We start from the raw sequence: 16,241 nt of genomic DNA, 5'->3' as shown, positions 1-16,241 counted from the left end.
TAGTATGGAAACTTTGAAAACAATCTAAATGCCCATCACTATGGAAGCTCTGTTTTAAATAAATACCACAGCCACTAAAACAACAACAACAAGAACAAACGATGAGATGGAGCTATATGTATTCGTATAGAAAGATGCCCACAATATATTAAGTTAAAAACTTCAGGTTTCAAAACAATATGTATAGTATGATCTTATTTCTAAAAATAAAAATACATACACATACAAATGTATTGAGTTATTTATATATGCATAGAAAAGACTGGAAGGGAATAACCCAAACTGTTAGGAGTGATGTTAATTCTGGAGGGTGGGATTTATGAGGCTAAGATCCAGAACAGTTAACGTGCACACTGTCCATATTCTTTCCACTATGCCATGTTAAATCTTGAAAATTAAGTAAAAACATTTTGAACAGAAAAGTATTATTTAGGAATTATCAAAATCTAAGTATTACTTAGGAATTATCATAATCTAACCAATGAAATCAATTGATACAAGTTAACTTACTCCTGGGAGCCACTTTTTGACTACAGTCAAATAAAATCTCTCCTTCAGAGATGTGTCTATCTAGAGTTTCAGTTTCAGTGGCAGTAACGCTCAAGGTGCTCTCCACTGTTGAGGAATCAGAACTTGGTATCTGTATGGGGGAAGGGGCCTTGGTGTCAGCAGGAAGTGGCATCAAGGGAACTGGCTTTGGAGGTACTGGTTGAGCAGTAAAATCCATAATCTCAGGTTCTTCATCCCTGGCCACAGACATTACACTAAGAAGAAAAAGACATATTTCAAACTTATTAGGTCACTGAAGGCCTATATTAATTTTGATATTCAAAAGCAAATTCAAAGTTAATATGCCTCCAGAAAAGTATTTCAAAAATCTGCACTACTATAATTAATTAACAAGATTTAGTTTTCAAAAATTGTTTTCATGCTTTAATCACAGGCCTTGAAAGTTCTACCATCCACAAATAAATCTGTTTTTGGGCTTGTTCAGGGTGACATGGCTATAGACCCTGGACTGTGGCTCCTCTGGGGCGTGAACCCAGTATCTTCTGCGTGTAAAGCAGACATGCTAACCACTACACTATGGAACCAAGTCCAAAAACATTTTCTATTTTATTGACAGTATGTTCTCAAAAATATCTGTTTAAAAAAATGTAAAGTATAAATAAATTTGGTAAAATTTAAAAAACTTAAAATTTTTGAAATCGCTTTCTACTAACATATACAGTAGCTAGTGATTTACAAAGCTTCATTTATCATTTCTGATGTTTCAATGGGTCACATAAGTCAACTTCAAATGAAATGTACAGTTACTAAAAGTGAGTATGTTATCTTTACATAGCTCTCGGGTGAAGTTCTTCTTGAAGAGAGTTGGGATTCTCTTCTTCCAATGGCAGGTCTCCATCACCCCATGGCTTGGGAAACTCTGGATTTGATATCTTCAGTTTATCGATAGAAATCTCTGACAAAGTTGGGGTAAGAGCTGCTGCAGGAGGAGGTGTAGTAACAGGGGTAACTACTGGAGTATTAACAAGTGTGACAGCAGGCATGTCATTGCCTAAAGATTGTTTTAAAAAAAGAAAGAAAAAAGTCAAAGATAAAAGAATTCCACAGAAGTCCCATAATATTTTGGCATACAAATAATGGCAATAATAATTAATCATAATAATGGCCACTAATGGAAAAATTCCCAAATTAATTTTGTAAAATGTAAGAAAATAACCTTGGAAAGCATCGTTTTTAACACCAAAATGAACTTAAGGTAGTCTAATTGTCTATTAGATTATACATTTTAAAAAGAAGCAACCAATTACTTAGTTTCCACGTAAGAAAAAATGATGTCTTAAAAGCTAATAAGCAACAAGTATATGTATGTATACTAATCTATAAAACATTTTATAAAACAAACCATGAAATTTTCTTTAATAGTTGCTAAAATTAAAACTGAGTAAAGAAATAAGGTAGCTACCTTTTTCAGCAAATATTTCCTTCACAGGAAAAGCTACATCATGATCTGAATCACAAGGAGAAGAATCTGGAGTTTTTAGCAACACATACTCCTTAGGAAGTGATGAAGGTGAGCGAGGAGGAGTTGGCTGTGGGGTAGCCACTGGGGTACACACTCTTGCCTAAAATAAATTAATAAAATAAGGTAAATGTGCAGATAATCACCCAAAGGTAATGTGAAATAATAAAATAAGTTCACTCACAGATTACATAGAATTTAAATGAATCAGGGAAAAAAACAGAGCCCTAAATATTCTGGCTTTTGAACTTCTAAGCTATTAGTTTCACAACGAGCCTGTAGAAAGCCTCAGGCAACTGAAATATTTCTGCCTCTGAAATAGCCACCCCCACCCCCCTAAAAAAATCTAAGCCTACCTCTTCTGATACAGAGAAGATGATTAAACAGACACAGACGAAGATCAAACTCAAATACAACCTTGGGTAGACCACGTAACAGAAAGAAAGCATTTTAATTAACTGACAAGATATCAAAAAATCAATCTTTTAGCACAAAAGAACAGAGCTTGTAAAAAGCAATGGAAGAATAAGAACAAGTGTTGGGGGTGCAATGAAGACAATATAGAGGTGAAAAGTACTGGGGAAGAAAAGAATAAACATTTTAAAATCAATTTGTTAAGTAGATCATCATTCAAATGATTCAAAATTCAAAAAATAGAAAAGGATGATAGTGAAAATTAGGTCTCCCTTCCTACTCATGTCCTATCTATCTAGTTCTCTTCCCCAGAGTTATCAAATATAATCTTAAGTCATTCCATATGTATAGATTATCTACGGAATAAATTCCCAGAAGTGAGACTGCTCATTTAAGAGGCTAATTGCATTTTTAATTTGAATACATGTTGCCAAATTTCCTTCTAAGGGTTGTGTTAATTTACATTAACACCAGAAAGTATGAGAATTCTCATTTCCTCAAGGTTTGCCAAATAATGGCATTATTAAACTTTTAGAGTTTTACCTGTCTAAGCAGTAAAAATAGGATTTATTTCAGTGATTTTCTTATTATTAGTGAGACTGAACATCTTTTTATATGTATGTGGGCCATTTTTTGTGTGTGATCTGTCTAGATATGTCTTTTCTCCACTTTTCAAATACATTACTTGACTTTTTCTTATCATTTAAAGGCCGTTATGTACTAGGGTGATTAACCTTTATTCTGTATTATGAATTGCAAACTGAATCACAATTTAAAAACCCTGAAGCATATTAGAAATTCTATAGTATTGCTTAGTAATTAGCATATTCTTAGCCTTGATTTTTAAATGAAATACACTCTATTTTTTTCTTGACTGCATAAACCTATATATCATAAGAGCACTGTTTTCAAACACTACTGACTCATCATCCTGAGAGGATTTGAAGGTTTTCTGCTAGTATTGGTAATGGATAATGATGATAAACTATTAATTACTGAATATTTACCACATCCCAGGTGCTAGATTAAGCTCTTTTAATGTATCATCTCATTGGATCTTCCATAAAATCTTATATGATGGCTAAGAAGATACAGTATCATAAAGACGTCAGTTCTCCACAAGTTAAACCAATCAAAATTGGATTAATTCCCATAAAAATCCCAATAAAATCTTTTATGAAAACTAATTTAAAAATATATTTTGGATGGCCAAGAAAAGACATGACAATTCTGAAGCTAAGGAACAATATGACAGTGGGGGAGAGGAGTTTACCCTCCTAGATATTCAGTAGGCAGATTTTGGTTAAGCTGTGTTTAAACTCTAAATATTTTACTCTGTTATACAGATGAAACTAAAGAAAGAGAGCTGAGGCTTCAAATTCAGATCTTACCAACTCCAAAGTCCATGCTAGTAACAATTAGATATACTGCTTATTTATATTGATTTTTCTACATTTTCTCATTCAGTCACCCTCATGTGAGTATGTGCGTTATACGGACAGTAAACAAACTAAAGTTAATTAGCACTGAGAAAACCATAATCCTGATGACATCTGTACTGCACAAGTTACCAACGACCTAATAAAGGACAGACCAAAACTATGTCCTAAATATCTTGCACGCTAATCACATTACACAAATTACACTACTTATTTAAATTTTATGGAGACTGGTATGATTTTGTTTATGTCTCAAATGAGTCAATTTAAATGTTTCACCTACATAAAATGATGTCTTCGTGATCTATAGGATCAGAAGTGTCTACGAATTTTTTAATAGAAAGTAATATAGAGTACATTTTGGTTTCATATAATTTTGTGTTGCTACTGTGGGGGCTCAGAACAAGTCACCCCAAGATGTACTTCCATAGTGCACATTGTTTTTAGCTAAAGGCAACTTTAGCTTCAGGCTCAAGAGAAACTTCTGCTCCTCCCTTTACCTAGAACTTAAATTAGGGGCCTTGCCCATAATAAAAGATTATAATAATTACTGAACATGCAATGACCTTCTGAAGCCCCAAGGTACATTATCTCATCCCTAGCTCAGAATGTCTTATGTACCCATTTTCCCTTTCTGTCTCTGAACATCTTATGCATACAGGGACTCTGACTCCCTCATATATACAGAATTCTCATACATATGTATGTATTAAATTGGTTATTTTCTTGTTAATCTGCTTTATGTCTATTTGAATATTAGACCAACTGAAAGAACCTTTAAGGGTAAAGTTTCTTCCTCCCACACACTATAATAGATTAGAAACTCAACATAATAAGACTCATTAAACAAATAACAACAAAAGTACTCAGAACATATTTTCTTTTAAAAACTAATAATATCAGTTCATATTATAACCAAAAGCAACATGTGATCATTAGTTGTATCTTAAATTTTTTTTTAAAAAAGGTATAAAAGCTATTTTGGGAACAATTGGGGAAATTTGAATATAGACTATACCACATAGTATTAACGTATCAATGTTTAATTGTGGGAGTATGATAATATTATTTCAATTATGTAAGAAAGTATCTTGTTCTTAGGAGATACTGCTGATGCTTTTAGAAGTGTCATGATATCTGTAACTTTCAAATAATTTTTTAAGAAATATAGTAACATATGAAGACAGATAAAGGAAGTATGTAAAATGTTATCAACTGATAAATATAGGTAAAGGGTATATGTTCATTTTTTCATACTTTCAACTTTACTGTAGATTTAAAAGTTTTAAAATAAAATGCTGGGGGAAATGGTACTATAATCATAACAACAAGGAATCAATCTCCACCACAAACTATGACCTTATGATATCAATTTAAAACTTGTCTATTTTACTGCTCTTTAATAAACGTATCAGAAATTCTCCAGGACCCCAAGTTATGAAAGGAGAGTCATGCCTACCGGCAAGTATGTTTTGCTTGTTGAAACCTCCCCAGAAACACTTGTAGCAACAGGACCCTGCTTCTTTGCTTCTCTGTCACCCAGCATGACAGCAATGGTCTCAGCGAGAGCTTCATTCACAAAATGACTAATCATGTGCGAATTCACAGGAACCCCAGCATCGACAAAAAGCTGGAGGGCTCCACTGCTTGTTCCTTCCACTAAAAAAATGAAAGAATTTCAGAATAAGTGTGCAAGAAACATGTTTTCAATCCAAGCCTTACTTCTTAAAATTTTAGAGACACAAACATATGTGTATGAGGGGGTGGGAAGAGGAATAAAAATACATCTACTAATTATGAAAGAGAATAAGATGATAACTTGCATAACAAACATCCTCTTTAAACATACAAAAAAGGGAAGGAAAACATACAGATGAAAATTCACTTATATGACCTCTTCACTACCACAGAATTCAGTGATAAAAAAGATTTACACCACATTAAATATTCTATCTGAAAACAATCCACGTTTCAAAGAAACCCCGTGATAGATCTTGGTCAAAACACAAAGACACAGTGACTGTTGGGGGACTTTAGAGAAATGGTAACTGCTTTATAAATATGAAAACTATCTTCCTTCTAGTTTCGTATACATCAGTTATTAACACTAAAGGCTGACCCTCTTCAAACTTTAATAGTAGTTTAGGTGCTTAGTATCAGAAGCTCCAAAGGTGCATTAATTTTCCAAATAGGTTGTATTTTCACCTGTATGAATGTACATGTAAGGAAGTTAGTAAAACTTCCTTAACAGATTTTTCTAGACTTAAAGTTGCTAAATTTCTAAAGCTTTGTGTGGAAAACATGTAAGACATGATCTATACAACTTGATGGAGATGTGACCTTTCCAAAGAATGTTCCTTAATTAGTACAACTATGCAGCAACATTAAAAAGTCCCTAAAAAATGGATGTATGTGTCTTGGGATCACTTGTTGAGGGATAAGCAATAGTAATTTACTTTGGAGTTACCATAGCAAAAACTATTACAATCCCTAATTTATATTCGACATTTAATGTCAATATGTCTCTTTTTTCGTTCCCATTGTTTGGGCATGACCAAGAATCAGAACATCTTCTGTTGGAAAGCCCAAAAGCCCTACCTATACATAGGCAAAATAAAAGCAAATGGACAGGCTCTTAAAGAGAGAACAGGATCTAATTACCTAATTTGGAAATTTTAAGATTTTCATCCAGAAAAATATCAATTTCCTCATCACTTTGTTGGTCAGTTTTTTCCTTCCTTCGAAAAATGAGATAATGAAAGAAAACCTGAGGAAGTAGCCATAGAGGAGGCATTCGAGTTATACTACATAGGAAGGATTAATCAAATTCAACAATAAATTGTATGGATCTAGGCTGTGACTGGGAAGTGATTGAGGAAGACCAAAGAAAAGAAAATAGAATAAACAGTAACTCTGAGGCTTTGGAGATTGAGTGCTTAGAAAGTTGTGATAATATTAACAGATATAGAAACAATGGAAGAGCAGTTTGGGTTAGAAAAATGAGATACATTTTGGACATGCCGAGTTTTGGATGCCAGCGGAACATCAAGTAGAAATATTCATCAACAGGCAGACAGAAAGTCTGGAAAAGAGATCTACACATATATAGCTGATTTTCAACAAGAATGTCAAGGCAATTCAAGGGAAAAAAGGGTAATCCTTTCAACAAATAATGCTAGAACAACTGGATATCCATATACTAAAAAAATAAATCTTGATCCTTACTTCACACTATACATAAAAATTAACTCAAAATGTACCATAGGCCTAAATGTATAGTCTTAAACCATATGTCTTCTAGAAGTAAATATAGAAAAAAATCTTAATGTTTCTGAGTTAGGCAAAGATTTCTTAAATAGTACACCTAAAACATCACAAACTATAAGAGAAAAATTGATAAGTTAAACTTTATTAAAAGTAATCCTTTGATCTTTAAAAGATAACGTTAAAAAAAACAAAGGTTAAGATACAATTAGAACATATTTGCAAAACATATACCCTATAAAGAACTTGTATCCAGAATAAAGAACTTTTACAACTCAATAATAGGAAGACATAAAGCTCAATTTAAAAATGAGCAAGCCATTTAAAAAGATACTTCACCAAAGTAAATATACAGGCAAATAAGCATATGGAAAATTGTACATCATCATTAGTCATTAGGGAAATGCAAATAAAAACCACAATGAGCTATCTCTAAATGTTTACAGAATGGCAGAATAATTAAAAACACTGACAACAGCCAGCATTGGTGAGGACATGGGGCAACTGGAACTCTCAAATACTGCTGGTTGGAATGCAAAGTATAATAGTTACTTTGGAAACATTTAGCAGTTCCTTGTAAAGTTAAACATCTATTTACCATATGACCAAGAAAGATTAAAAGATGTGTTTAAAAAATTTGTTTGCAAATATTCATATCATAGCTTTATTTATAATAGCCCCAAACTAAAATCGTACAAATGTCCATCGACTGGTACATGGATTAACAAATTATATCCCTACAGCGTAATATTACTACATGCAACATGATTGTTGAAGCATTAAGCTAAAGAAGACAAACACAAAGGACTATGTACTATATGATTACAAATATATAAAATTCTGAAAAAGGCAAAAATACAGTAATTGAAAGTAGATCAGTGGTTGTTGGGGCTGGGTGGGCATAGGAGGGGATTAGGAATTAGTTGCAAAGTGGCATAAGGGAACAACTTTTCTGGATGACAGAAATGTTTTTTAATATCATGATCGTGTGGCTAATGTACAGCTGTGTTTATCAAAACTCATCAAACTGTACAATTAGAATTGGTGAATTTTATGGCAAGTAAATTGTACCTGTAAAAAGCTGATGGAAAAGGAGGGGAAAGAAAAGGGAAGAGGAGGGAGAAGCAAAAGGAAAAACGAGGGGAAAGAGAAGAGAAAATAGGAGGAGGAAGATGAGGAAGAAAGAGGAAGAAGAGAAACAATGTGGGCTCCATAAAAAAAGAGGCTCATTTATTCACTCAGTGAATACTTATATTCTTATTAGGTGTCAGTCAAGGGCTCGGCACTAAAGGAGAAACAACTGTAATTCCAAGTAATTTTTATAGTCTAGAATGAGACAGATATGTAAACCAATCTTAATACAATGTGATAATTACTAAAACAAAGATATATACAAAGTACTATGGGAAATAACAGATTTGGGGTGGGATGGATGGAGGGTAGTATAATCATTTGAATGCTGCAGTATGAAATAAGAGAGTGAGGGAGAACTAATGTCCATGACAGAGAAGAACTGAGAGGCAATATGGGAAGAGCTTGTCTTTTGTCAGCCAAGGACTACTTGACTTCTAGACTACGTAAGTCCACAATGACCTGAACATAACTTTTTAATAACAAAAAAGTTAAAGAGATTCCATTTCACTTACCAATGTCAGAAGTCAACGGTTCACTTGCCTCACTGCCTGAAATACTGACATTAGCTAGGGCCTGTTGTTGGATTGGAAAGAGCCCAGAGATAATTCTTGACATTATTTCTTGTTCTACCCTAGGGGATAAAAGGATTCCTGAATTTGATTAAAATGTATAAAGTGTTAGAAACACCACTCTAAAAAATAACTTCTACCCATGGACACAACATTTACATGTGAAGCAGGCATTCTGAAAGCCAGATCTGAAAAGGAGAAAAAAATCAATTGTATCCCCTAGCGAAATAAACCATGTGAAACAGATCTTCATGCGGGAGATAGTTCATTACATCAAATTAAAATCTTTCAGATTAGTTTAATGAAAAGTTTAACAGATCTCCTAAATTCATAAGGTTTAGGTCAATGATTAGCATATCATATACCTATAATGTTGGGTTCCCTACTCTGAAAGCACACATACAAAACCATACAAGATCAGAGCTAGAAAAAAAGTCTAGCTGCCCTCTCTTCGAGGAATATAGACTGCAATACAGGTAGGTAGTATTCTCCTTAAAGAGGAAAGAAAATTTATTTCCAAGGTCGTTTTCAGGAAGGAGAGAGGGAAGGAGAAGGGGAAAGGGAAGGGGAACACAATAGGAGACTACTTCTGTATGTTAGAGCAGCTAATAGAATGAGTAACAATTATGATTATTCAAGTAATAGATGTTCATTGTGAAAAAATCAGAAAATTTATAAAAGTTAAAAAAATAGATAAGGCTCACTCATAATTCAGATTCAGAGATAAACACAGTTAACAATTTGGTATGTTTTTGCACTTTATTTCCTATGCACATTTATTTTTGTGAGTTCTTTTCTTTTCTTTTTTTTCTTTAAGCCTATAGCACCTGGTAGTCCTAGGTGGTCTCCCATCTGAGTACTAATCAGGCCAGACCCTGCTTAGCTTCTAAAATCAAATGAGATCAGGCATGTTCAGGGTGCCATGGCTGTAGACTCTATTTTTGTGAGTTCTTATAAACTACAGTTAAATCAGTAGTTTAACACACCAGTGTGTTATTAATCTTTCGACATCATTAAATATTCTTCTAAACTTAATCTTGATAACTGTATTAATATTCAGTTTAGTTTATTCCATAATTTCCTTAAGATTTCTCACAGGTAAAAACAGGGATAAAAAATAGTTCATAAGTTTATAAAAGTAACAAACACAATAGCACTTTGTTTGTAATAAGTGCCATACATGCTAAGTAATCTATCACCTAATATCAGAATTATTTCCTAAGGATAAATTTCTGGAAGTAAATCACTGGATTAAAGAATATGTACATTTTTAGGCTTTGTTACTTAACAAGAGCCTCTTTTGCCATAATAAATAGTCTAAGTAAAAATGCTCAAGGACAGAAACTCACCATTGAATTAAGCTATTTTCCAATGTTTCTTTTCTCTGAATTACTTTATCCAGAGTATCAGCAGTGGGCTGAAAAGTAGAAGCAACTGGTGGAAATGGAGGACCATTATATTTTGTGGAAACAACTTTAACACCTCTGTTAAACTCCAGAATTGGTTCAGAGTATTCTGGAATTTCATCGCATTTTTCCTCTTCCTGATAATAAAAATAAAACTATTATATTCATGTATCTGTTCAACATTTACCGAGTGACAAGAATAGCCAGGGAACTTAGGTAGGTGAATTAACCAACACTTCCAAATTAATCAACAACATTTCAATTAGATTGTATCACATTATTTATAATACATACATTTGTCTATCACATGGAAAAATAGTGGCAGAAAACAGTTTCTAAGCTTTGTTACCTGTATGACATCAATTACTTCATCAAAGTTAGTTCCTGGAAACTTCACCTCTTCTTCATCTACCTTCATAAATTCTGGAGTCTAAGAAAGCATTTTCAGAAAGTTTTGGTTGTACTTACTGTCTTTTTAATTTATACATAATTTTTCATATTTCTACCCACAGCATAAGTTTGTAATTACATCGCCCTATTTTTTTATTTTAATATCCTGCTCAGAATTGATTTCATCAATAAATGAAATCTAAGGTAGTCCCCAAAGCAATTAGGTTCTCATTTCAATAGCTATAAAAATTAAATATAAGTTTTTCTGTCAAGGACTCCACAAACAATGCAACTGAAGTCAATTGATCAAGTTGATCTGATTGTGATTTCTCTTCTAGGATTAAGATAAAGTGTTTTTATGTGTGTAAATATATAAGTATATACATATATAAACTCACAAAAAGACAAGATACAGAATCAAATAATTCAGAAAGATAAAAGTTATTTTACATATTTAGTCTCTAGGCCTCAATATATATAATCTAGTCACCAAAAACCACAATAACCTCCTCCTGACAGTAGAATAATAAACAGTCCAAAAATTATTTGTCATCATGTTTTAATAAAATTATGGTGAAAAAAATTAGTGATGAAAAATTAAATTAGGCACAAATGCATTTAGGGGCAGTTCTATTTTACTATTTCTGATCCAGAAAAATTGCTGACTTTCTACCTTTCCTTAAAACTGTATCCTTGGTAACCAAATTTGCTTACAATAGATGAAACCTGGGAAAAGTTACAGTGCTATGTTGCTGTGTAGTAAAGTCATAATTTTGTTAATAGCAAATAAATATTGGGAAGAAACATATATATTTGCATCATGTCAATAATATAATGACAAAGTGACATGCCAAAACATGAACTCCAATAGTCACTATAAAACTTACATTCAGAAAAACTAAACTTAATTCTCAGTTAACACAAGGTTCTCCAAAGAGAGAAATTCTTTCTTCACATATGAGAGCCTTACAACTTAAGTAACCAAAAAGTTACACTAAGGATTATTACTTTCGGAATGTTTATAAATGTAAGGATCTTAATTAAAGTTTCTTTTTCAAGTTCATAAGCAATTCCAGATTCATTTTGAATCTTTTCCTTAAAATCTAAATTATTATAATGGTTATAATTATAATGGAAGATTTTGCATGGAACATCATTAGTTAGAATCTATAGTCAGACATTACTCAAAACTATAAAAATTTCTCAACCATACCTGTATCCAGGTGTTCAGAGGAGGAGATGCTTCCTTGGGACTAGGCAGAGATGGACTAACATCAGCACTACCATTTGAAATGCTATCAATATCTACATTGGGTAATACCTAAAACAAAACACAACATCCAGTTTTCTGTTCATCATTTTGACTCAAATATTTGTCAATCTATATACCAACAACATATATTTAACTTTTATTGCAGACAATGGATAATAAATTTTTTTAATTATAAAAAGATATTTTACAAAATTTGGAAAATAAGGGAGAACATACAAAATTCTATCTTGAAATAACTTCATTTTCACTATTCCCTTTATCTTCTTATAGATAGCTAAAATATAAAATCATTTCATTTCTGATTTTTCATTATAATTAGGTCATAAACATCTTATCACACTTCCATATAGACCTCATAATTATATTTTAAGTGGCTGTATAATATTCCAACATATATACATGCCTTAATTAATCATTTTTCTGTTGCTGAACACCTATGATAGTCCCATATTTCCAATATTGGAATACACAGATATTCCAAATCTGTGTATTCCAATATTGGAAATATGGGACTATCATAGGTGTTAGTCCTATAATACACAGATAATATCTGTGTATTGCTATGAAAAAATCATATATATATATATATATATATATATATATATATATATGGTTGTTTTCCCTAAACTTTGAATTATTTCATTATACTAGAGATATTAGATTAACTCCTTGTTAATCTAATATTATCTGTGTATTGCTATGAAAAAATCATATATATATATATATATATATATATATATATATATATATATATATGGTTGTTTTCCCTAAACTTTGAATTATTTCATTATACTAGAGATATTAGATTAACTCCTTGAGCCACAGGGCATGACTATTTGAGATTCTTGGTAATTACTGCCAAAATGAAATCCAAATGACCTCTATTTATGTCACCTAAAGCATAATCAATTATAAGTTTTACCCAACCTTCATCCAAATTAGATAATATAATTGTTTCAGCAATAATAGTTTTTAAATGGATGTATATTATTTAAATTCGTATTATTTTGGTAACTAGCAAGATTTAAATTATTCAGTTTACTTGTTTATAAACTGTATTTCCTCTACTGTAGAGTCTTATTCACATTCTTTGAATATTTCTGGATTTGCATCTATGATTTCTTATTAACTTATGGAGGTTTTTATATTTAAAATTAATCCTTTTCAAGGCAAGACTATAAAATGAGGTAGAGACAGTCTCTTCAATAAATGGTGCTGGGAAAACTGGACAGATACATGCAAAAATAAAAAAACTGAACCACCTTCTTACGCCGTATACAAGAATAGACTCAAAATGGATTAAAGACTTAAGAGTAAGACCCAAAACCATAAAAGTTCTAGAAGAAAACATAGGCAGTAATCTCTCTGATATTGCTACTAGTAATTTATTTTCAGATATATCTCCTCGGGCAAGGGAAATAAAAGAAAAAATAAACAAATGGGACTACATCAAACTAAAAGTTTTTGTACAGCAAAGGAAACCATCGACAAAATGAAAAGACAACCAACTGAATGGGAGAATATATTCGCTTATGATACATCTGATAAAAGGTTAATATCCAAAAATATATAAAGAACTCATGCAACTTAACAACAAAAACCAAACTATCCAATTAAAAAATGGGCAGACGACCTGAACAGATATTTCTCCAAAGAGGACATACAAATGGCCAATAGACATGAAAAGATGCTCAAGGTCACTAATCATTAGAGAAATGCAAATTAAAACCACAATGAGATATCACCTCCAGCCTGTCAGAATGGCTATCATCAAAAAATCAAAGAACAAGTGTTGGTGAGGATGTAAAGAAAAGAGAATCCTCATACACTGTTGGTGGGACTACAAATTGGTACATCCTCTATAGAAAACAGTCTGGAGGTTTCTCAAAAAATTAAAAATTGATATATCTTTTGACCCAACAATTGCACTTCTGGGTATTTATCTAAAGAAAACCAAAACAATAATTCATAAAGATCTATGTACCCCTATGTTCATGGCAGTGCTATTTAAAATAGCCAAGATATGGAAGTTACCTAAATGCCCAACAACAGACAGACGATTGGACAAAGAAGTTATGGTTCGTATATACAATAGAATATTACTCAGCCATTAAAAAAATGAAATCCTACCATTCACAATGACATGGATGGACCCAGAGGTTATTACGTGAGTGAAATAAGTCAGACAGAGAAAGATAAATACCATATCACTTACATGCAGAATCTAAGGAACAAAAAGAACTAATCAAAAACAGACTCACAAATATAGAGGACAATCTGGTGATGGCCAGAGGGGTGGGGGTTTGGGGAGACTGGGAGAAAGAGGTGAAGGGTTAAAGAAGTACAAAGTAGTAGTTGACAGATGGTCATGGAGATGGGGAGCATGGCGTAGGGAATGCAGTTAGCATTAATGTAATGGCTAGGTGTAGAGCTAGAGGACAGAAAGCAATCAGGGGGATTGTTTTATAAACTATATAAATGTGTAACCAATGTACTGTATACTTGAAACTAATAAAATAAAATTTTTTTAAAAATCGTTTTTAGCATATTCCTTTCATACATTCTCACTATATGTTTTTCTTTTTATTTAGGATTTTTTTACATATGTAAGTTGTAGATTTTACAGATTCAAATCCATTTTTCTCTCATATCCAGACTTAGTTTCAGCTTTGATAAATATTCCATGCAATTATCTTCTATTCTTCTATATTTTTATGGTTTGTAGTTACACATTACCCTATTGCCTGTTTGGAACTCATTTGCTATACAGTAGGAGTTTTAGAATCTAAAACTGATCTATTTTCCACATTGCTAACCAATTATATACCACACATTATTTCATTTATAAGAATCCTATTTCCCACTGACTTATCTATCACACATTACATTCTTTTTTAAATAATTAACATTATTTCTGAAATACTTTTTTATACAGGACCAGTACCAAACACTTTAACTTTTCTAAACCCTTTGTCCGTCAAATATCAAACTGATTTTAAACATCAAGTTTAAATAAAAGTCATAGTTTTTTTAAATTACGATTTCACTTAAATTACACATTTACATAGGAAGACTTGACTACTTGAATATTTAATCTTCACATGTAAGTCCTTTCTCCATTCAAGTCTTCCTAAGTTTGTATAAATATTGAAGTATTAATTACATAAATCACACACATTGTCTTTATTTTTTTTAATTAGTTATACTATTTAATTGTTCCCTTTGGAATATCATCGAGTCACTTGGAGACACTGGCATAGAAAAGGTAGCTTAAACTATGCAAAACAAAGATAGAGACGTTACATTAACATCACAGTTTTAAAGAACAAAAGACTCATGATGAAAGCAAAGTTTTCATGAAGCAGTATAACAGATTTTAAGTACTGAAGTCCAAGATTTTTTTTCCTAAAAAATTTCTGTTCATGTACTCTGGCATACCTGTACAGTAAGCTGAGGAGGATCCTTTTTTTCTGACTTCATTTCTACAACTGCTATGTTAGGTTTCTTTACTCCAGTTCCTGTTTTTCGAGATGATGGAGGAATCGAAGTAGTCACTGTTACAGGATGGGGCTTGTTTACAATTACTCCAGCAGGTGGCATGGAATCACTATTACTTTGAGTTTGTCCTAAAAAGTTTGGGGGAGAAAATGAGTCAACCATTTCAGAAATAAAGAGAAAAATCTAATACACAACTTGGATCTTTACGGCTGAATTCTCATACGAAAGAAAACACTATCTGCAATCACTTTTCCCTCTACCATCACCATTTTCATTAAATCATGTCACCCTTTTAGCAATGACTAACATTTATTTGGCATGCATATGTACTAAACACTTCACATACGCTATCTATGTGATTTAACCCTTTAATTTAACCCTCAAAACAAGCCTACGAGGTTTTAATATTACCCGAATTTTACTTTTGGGGAAACAGAAGTTTAGAAACATATAATCCGCCAAAAATCATAACTGTTTGTAAGTGACAAAGTCAAGACTAAAGTGTACTGCATTTTATTGTATTATTTTTATTTTCAAATTCCATAAAGCAACAATAGACAGAAATAAAAACAACCACGAAATACTACTGTTTGACTACAAATATTTGTATGACTACAAATAGTATGTAGGCCAACTATTTGGTAACTACCAAAGCTGTCAAAAACTTGTTAGCTTTCACTTCAAAAGTTCTACTTGTTTCCTATATTTCAAAGTAAAGAGGGACAATACAGTGGAATCATTAAAAACACAGACTCTAAATAAAGCCAGACTGCCTGGATTTGAATCTCAGCTCCACTCTTCTAACTCTGTAGCCTTTGATGAATT

At 32.2% G+C, this 16,241-nt stretch overlaps 1 protein-coding gene and 1 pseudogene across 9 annotated transcripts in view; both read right to left on the bottom strand.

Annotated features, from left to right (window-relative positions):
• The window catches only part of KIAA0586 (KIAA0586 ortholog), an 84,922-nt gene that overhangs the window by 41,047 nt on the left and 27,634 nt on the right, over positions 1-16,241 (bottom strand). For all 9 annotated transcript variants that reach the window (XM_039863937.1, XM_039863972.1, XM_039863927.1 and 6 more), the window contains 9 exons: positions 15,357-15,544; positions 11,859-11,966; positions 10,605-10,685; positions 10,199-10,392; positions 8,793-8,911; positions 5,342-5,541; positions 1,973-2,132; positions 1,342-1,561; positions 511-764 (listed from right to left, as the gene is read on the bottom strand). In XM_039863937.1, the coding sequence (XP_039719871.1) occupies positions 511-764; positions 1,342-1,561; positions 1,973-2,132; positions 5,342-5,541; positions 8,793-8,911; positions 10,199-10,392; positions 10,605-10,685; positions 11,859-11,966; positions 15,357-15,544 (1,524 nt within the window). The remainder of the gene's footprint in view (positions 1-510; positions 765-1,341; positions 1,562-1,972; positions 2,133-5,341; positions 5,542-8,792; positions 8,912-10,198; positions 10,393-10,604; positions 10,686-11,858; positions 11,967-15,356; positions 15,545-16,241) is intronic.
• On the bottom strand, positions 9,665-9,783 carry LOC120604127 (uncharacterized; annotated as a pseudogene).

The sequence above is a fragment of the Pteropus medius genome, unplaced genomic scaffold (genome assembly GCF_902729225.1).
Source record: "Pteropus medius unplaced genomic scaffold, Ma_sr-lr_union100, whole genome shotgun sequence".
NCBI lineage: Eukaryota > Metazoa > Chordata > Mammalia > Chiroptera > Pteropodidae > Pteropus > Pteropus medius.
Note: the sequence above shows the minus strand (reverse complement) of the source record. Positions and strands in the feature narration are given on the sequence as shown.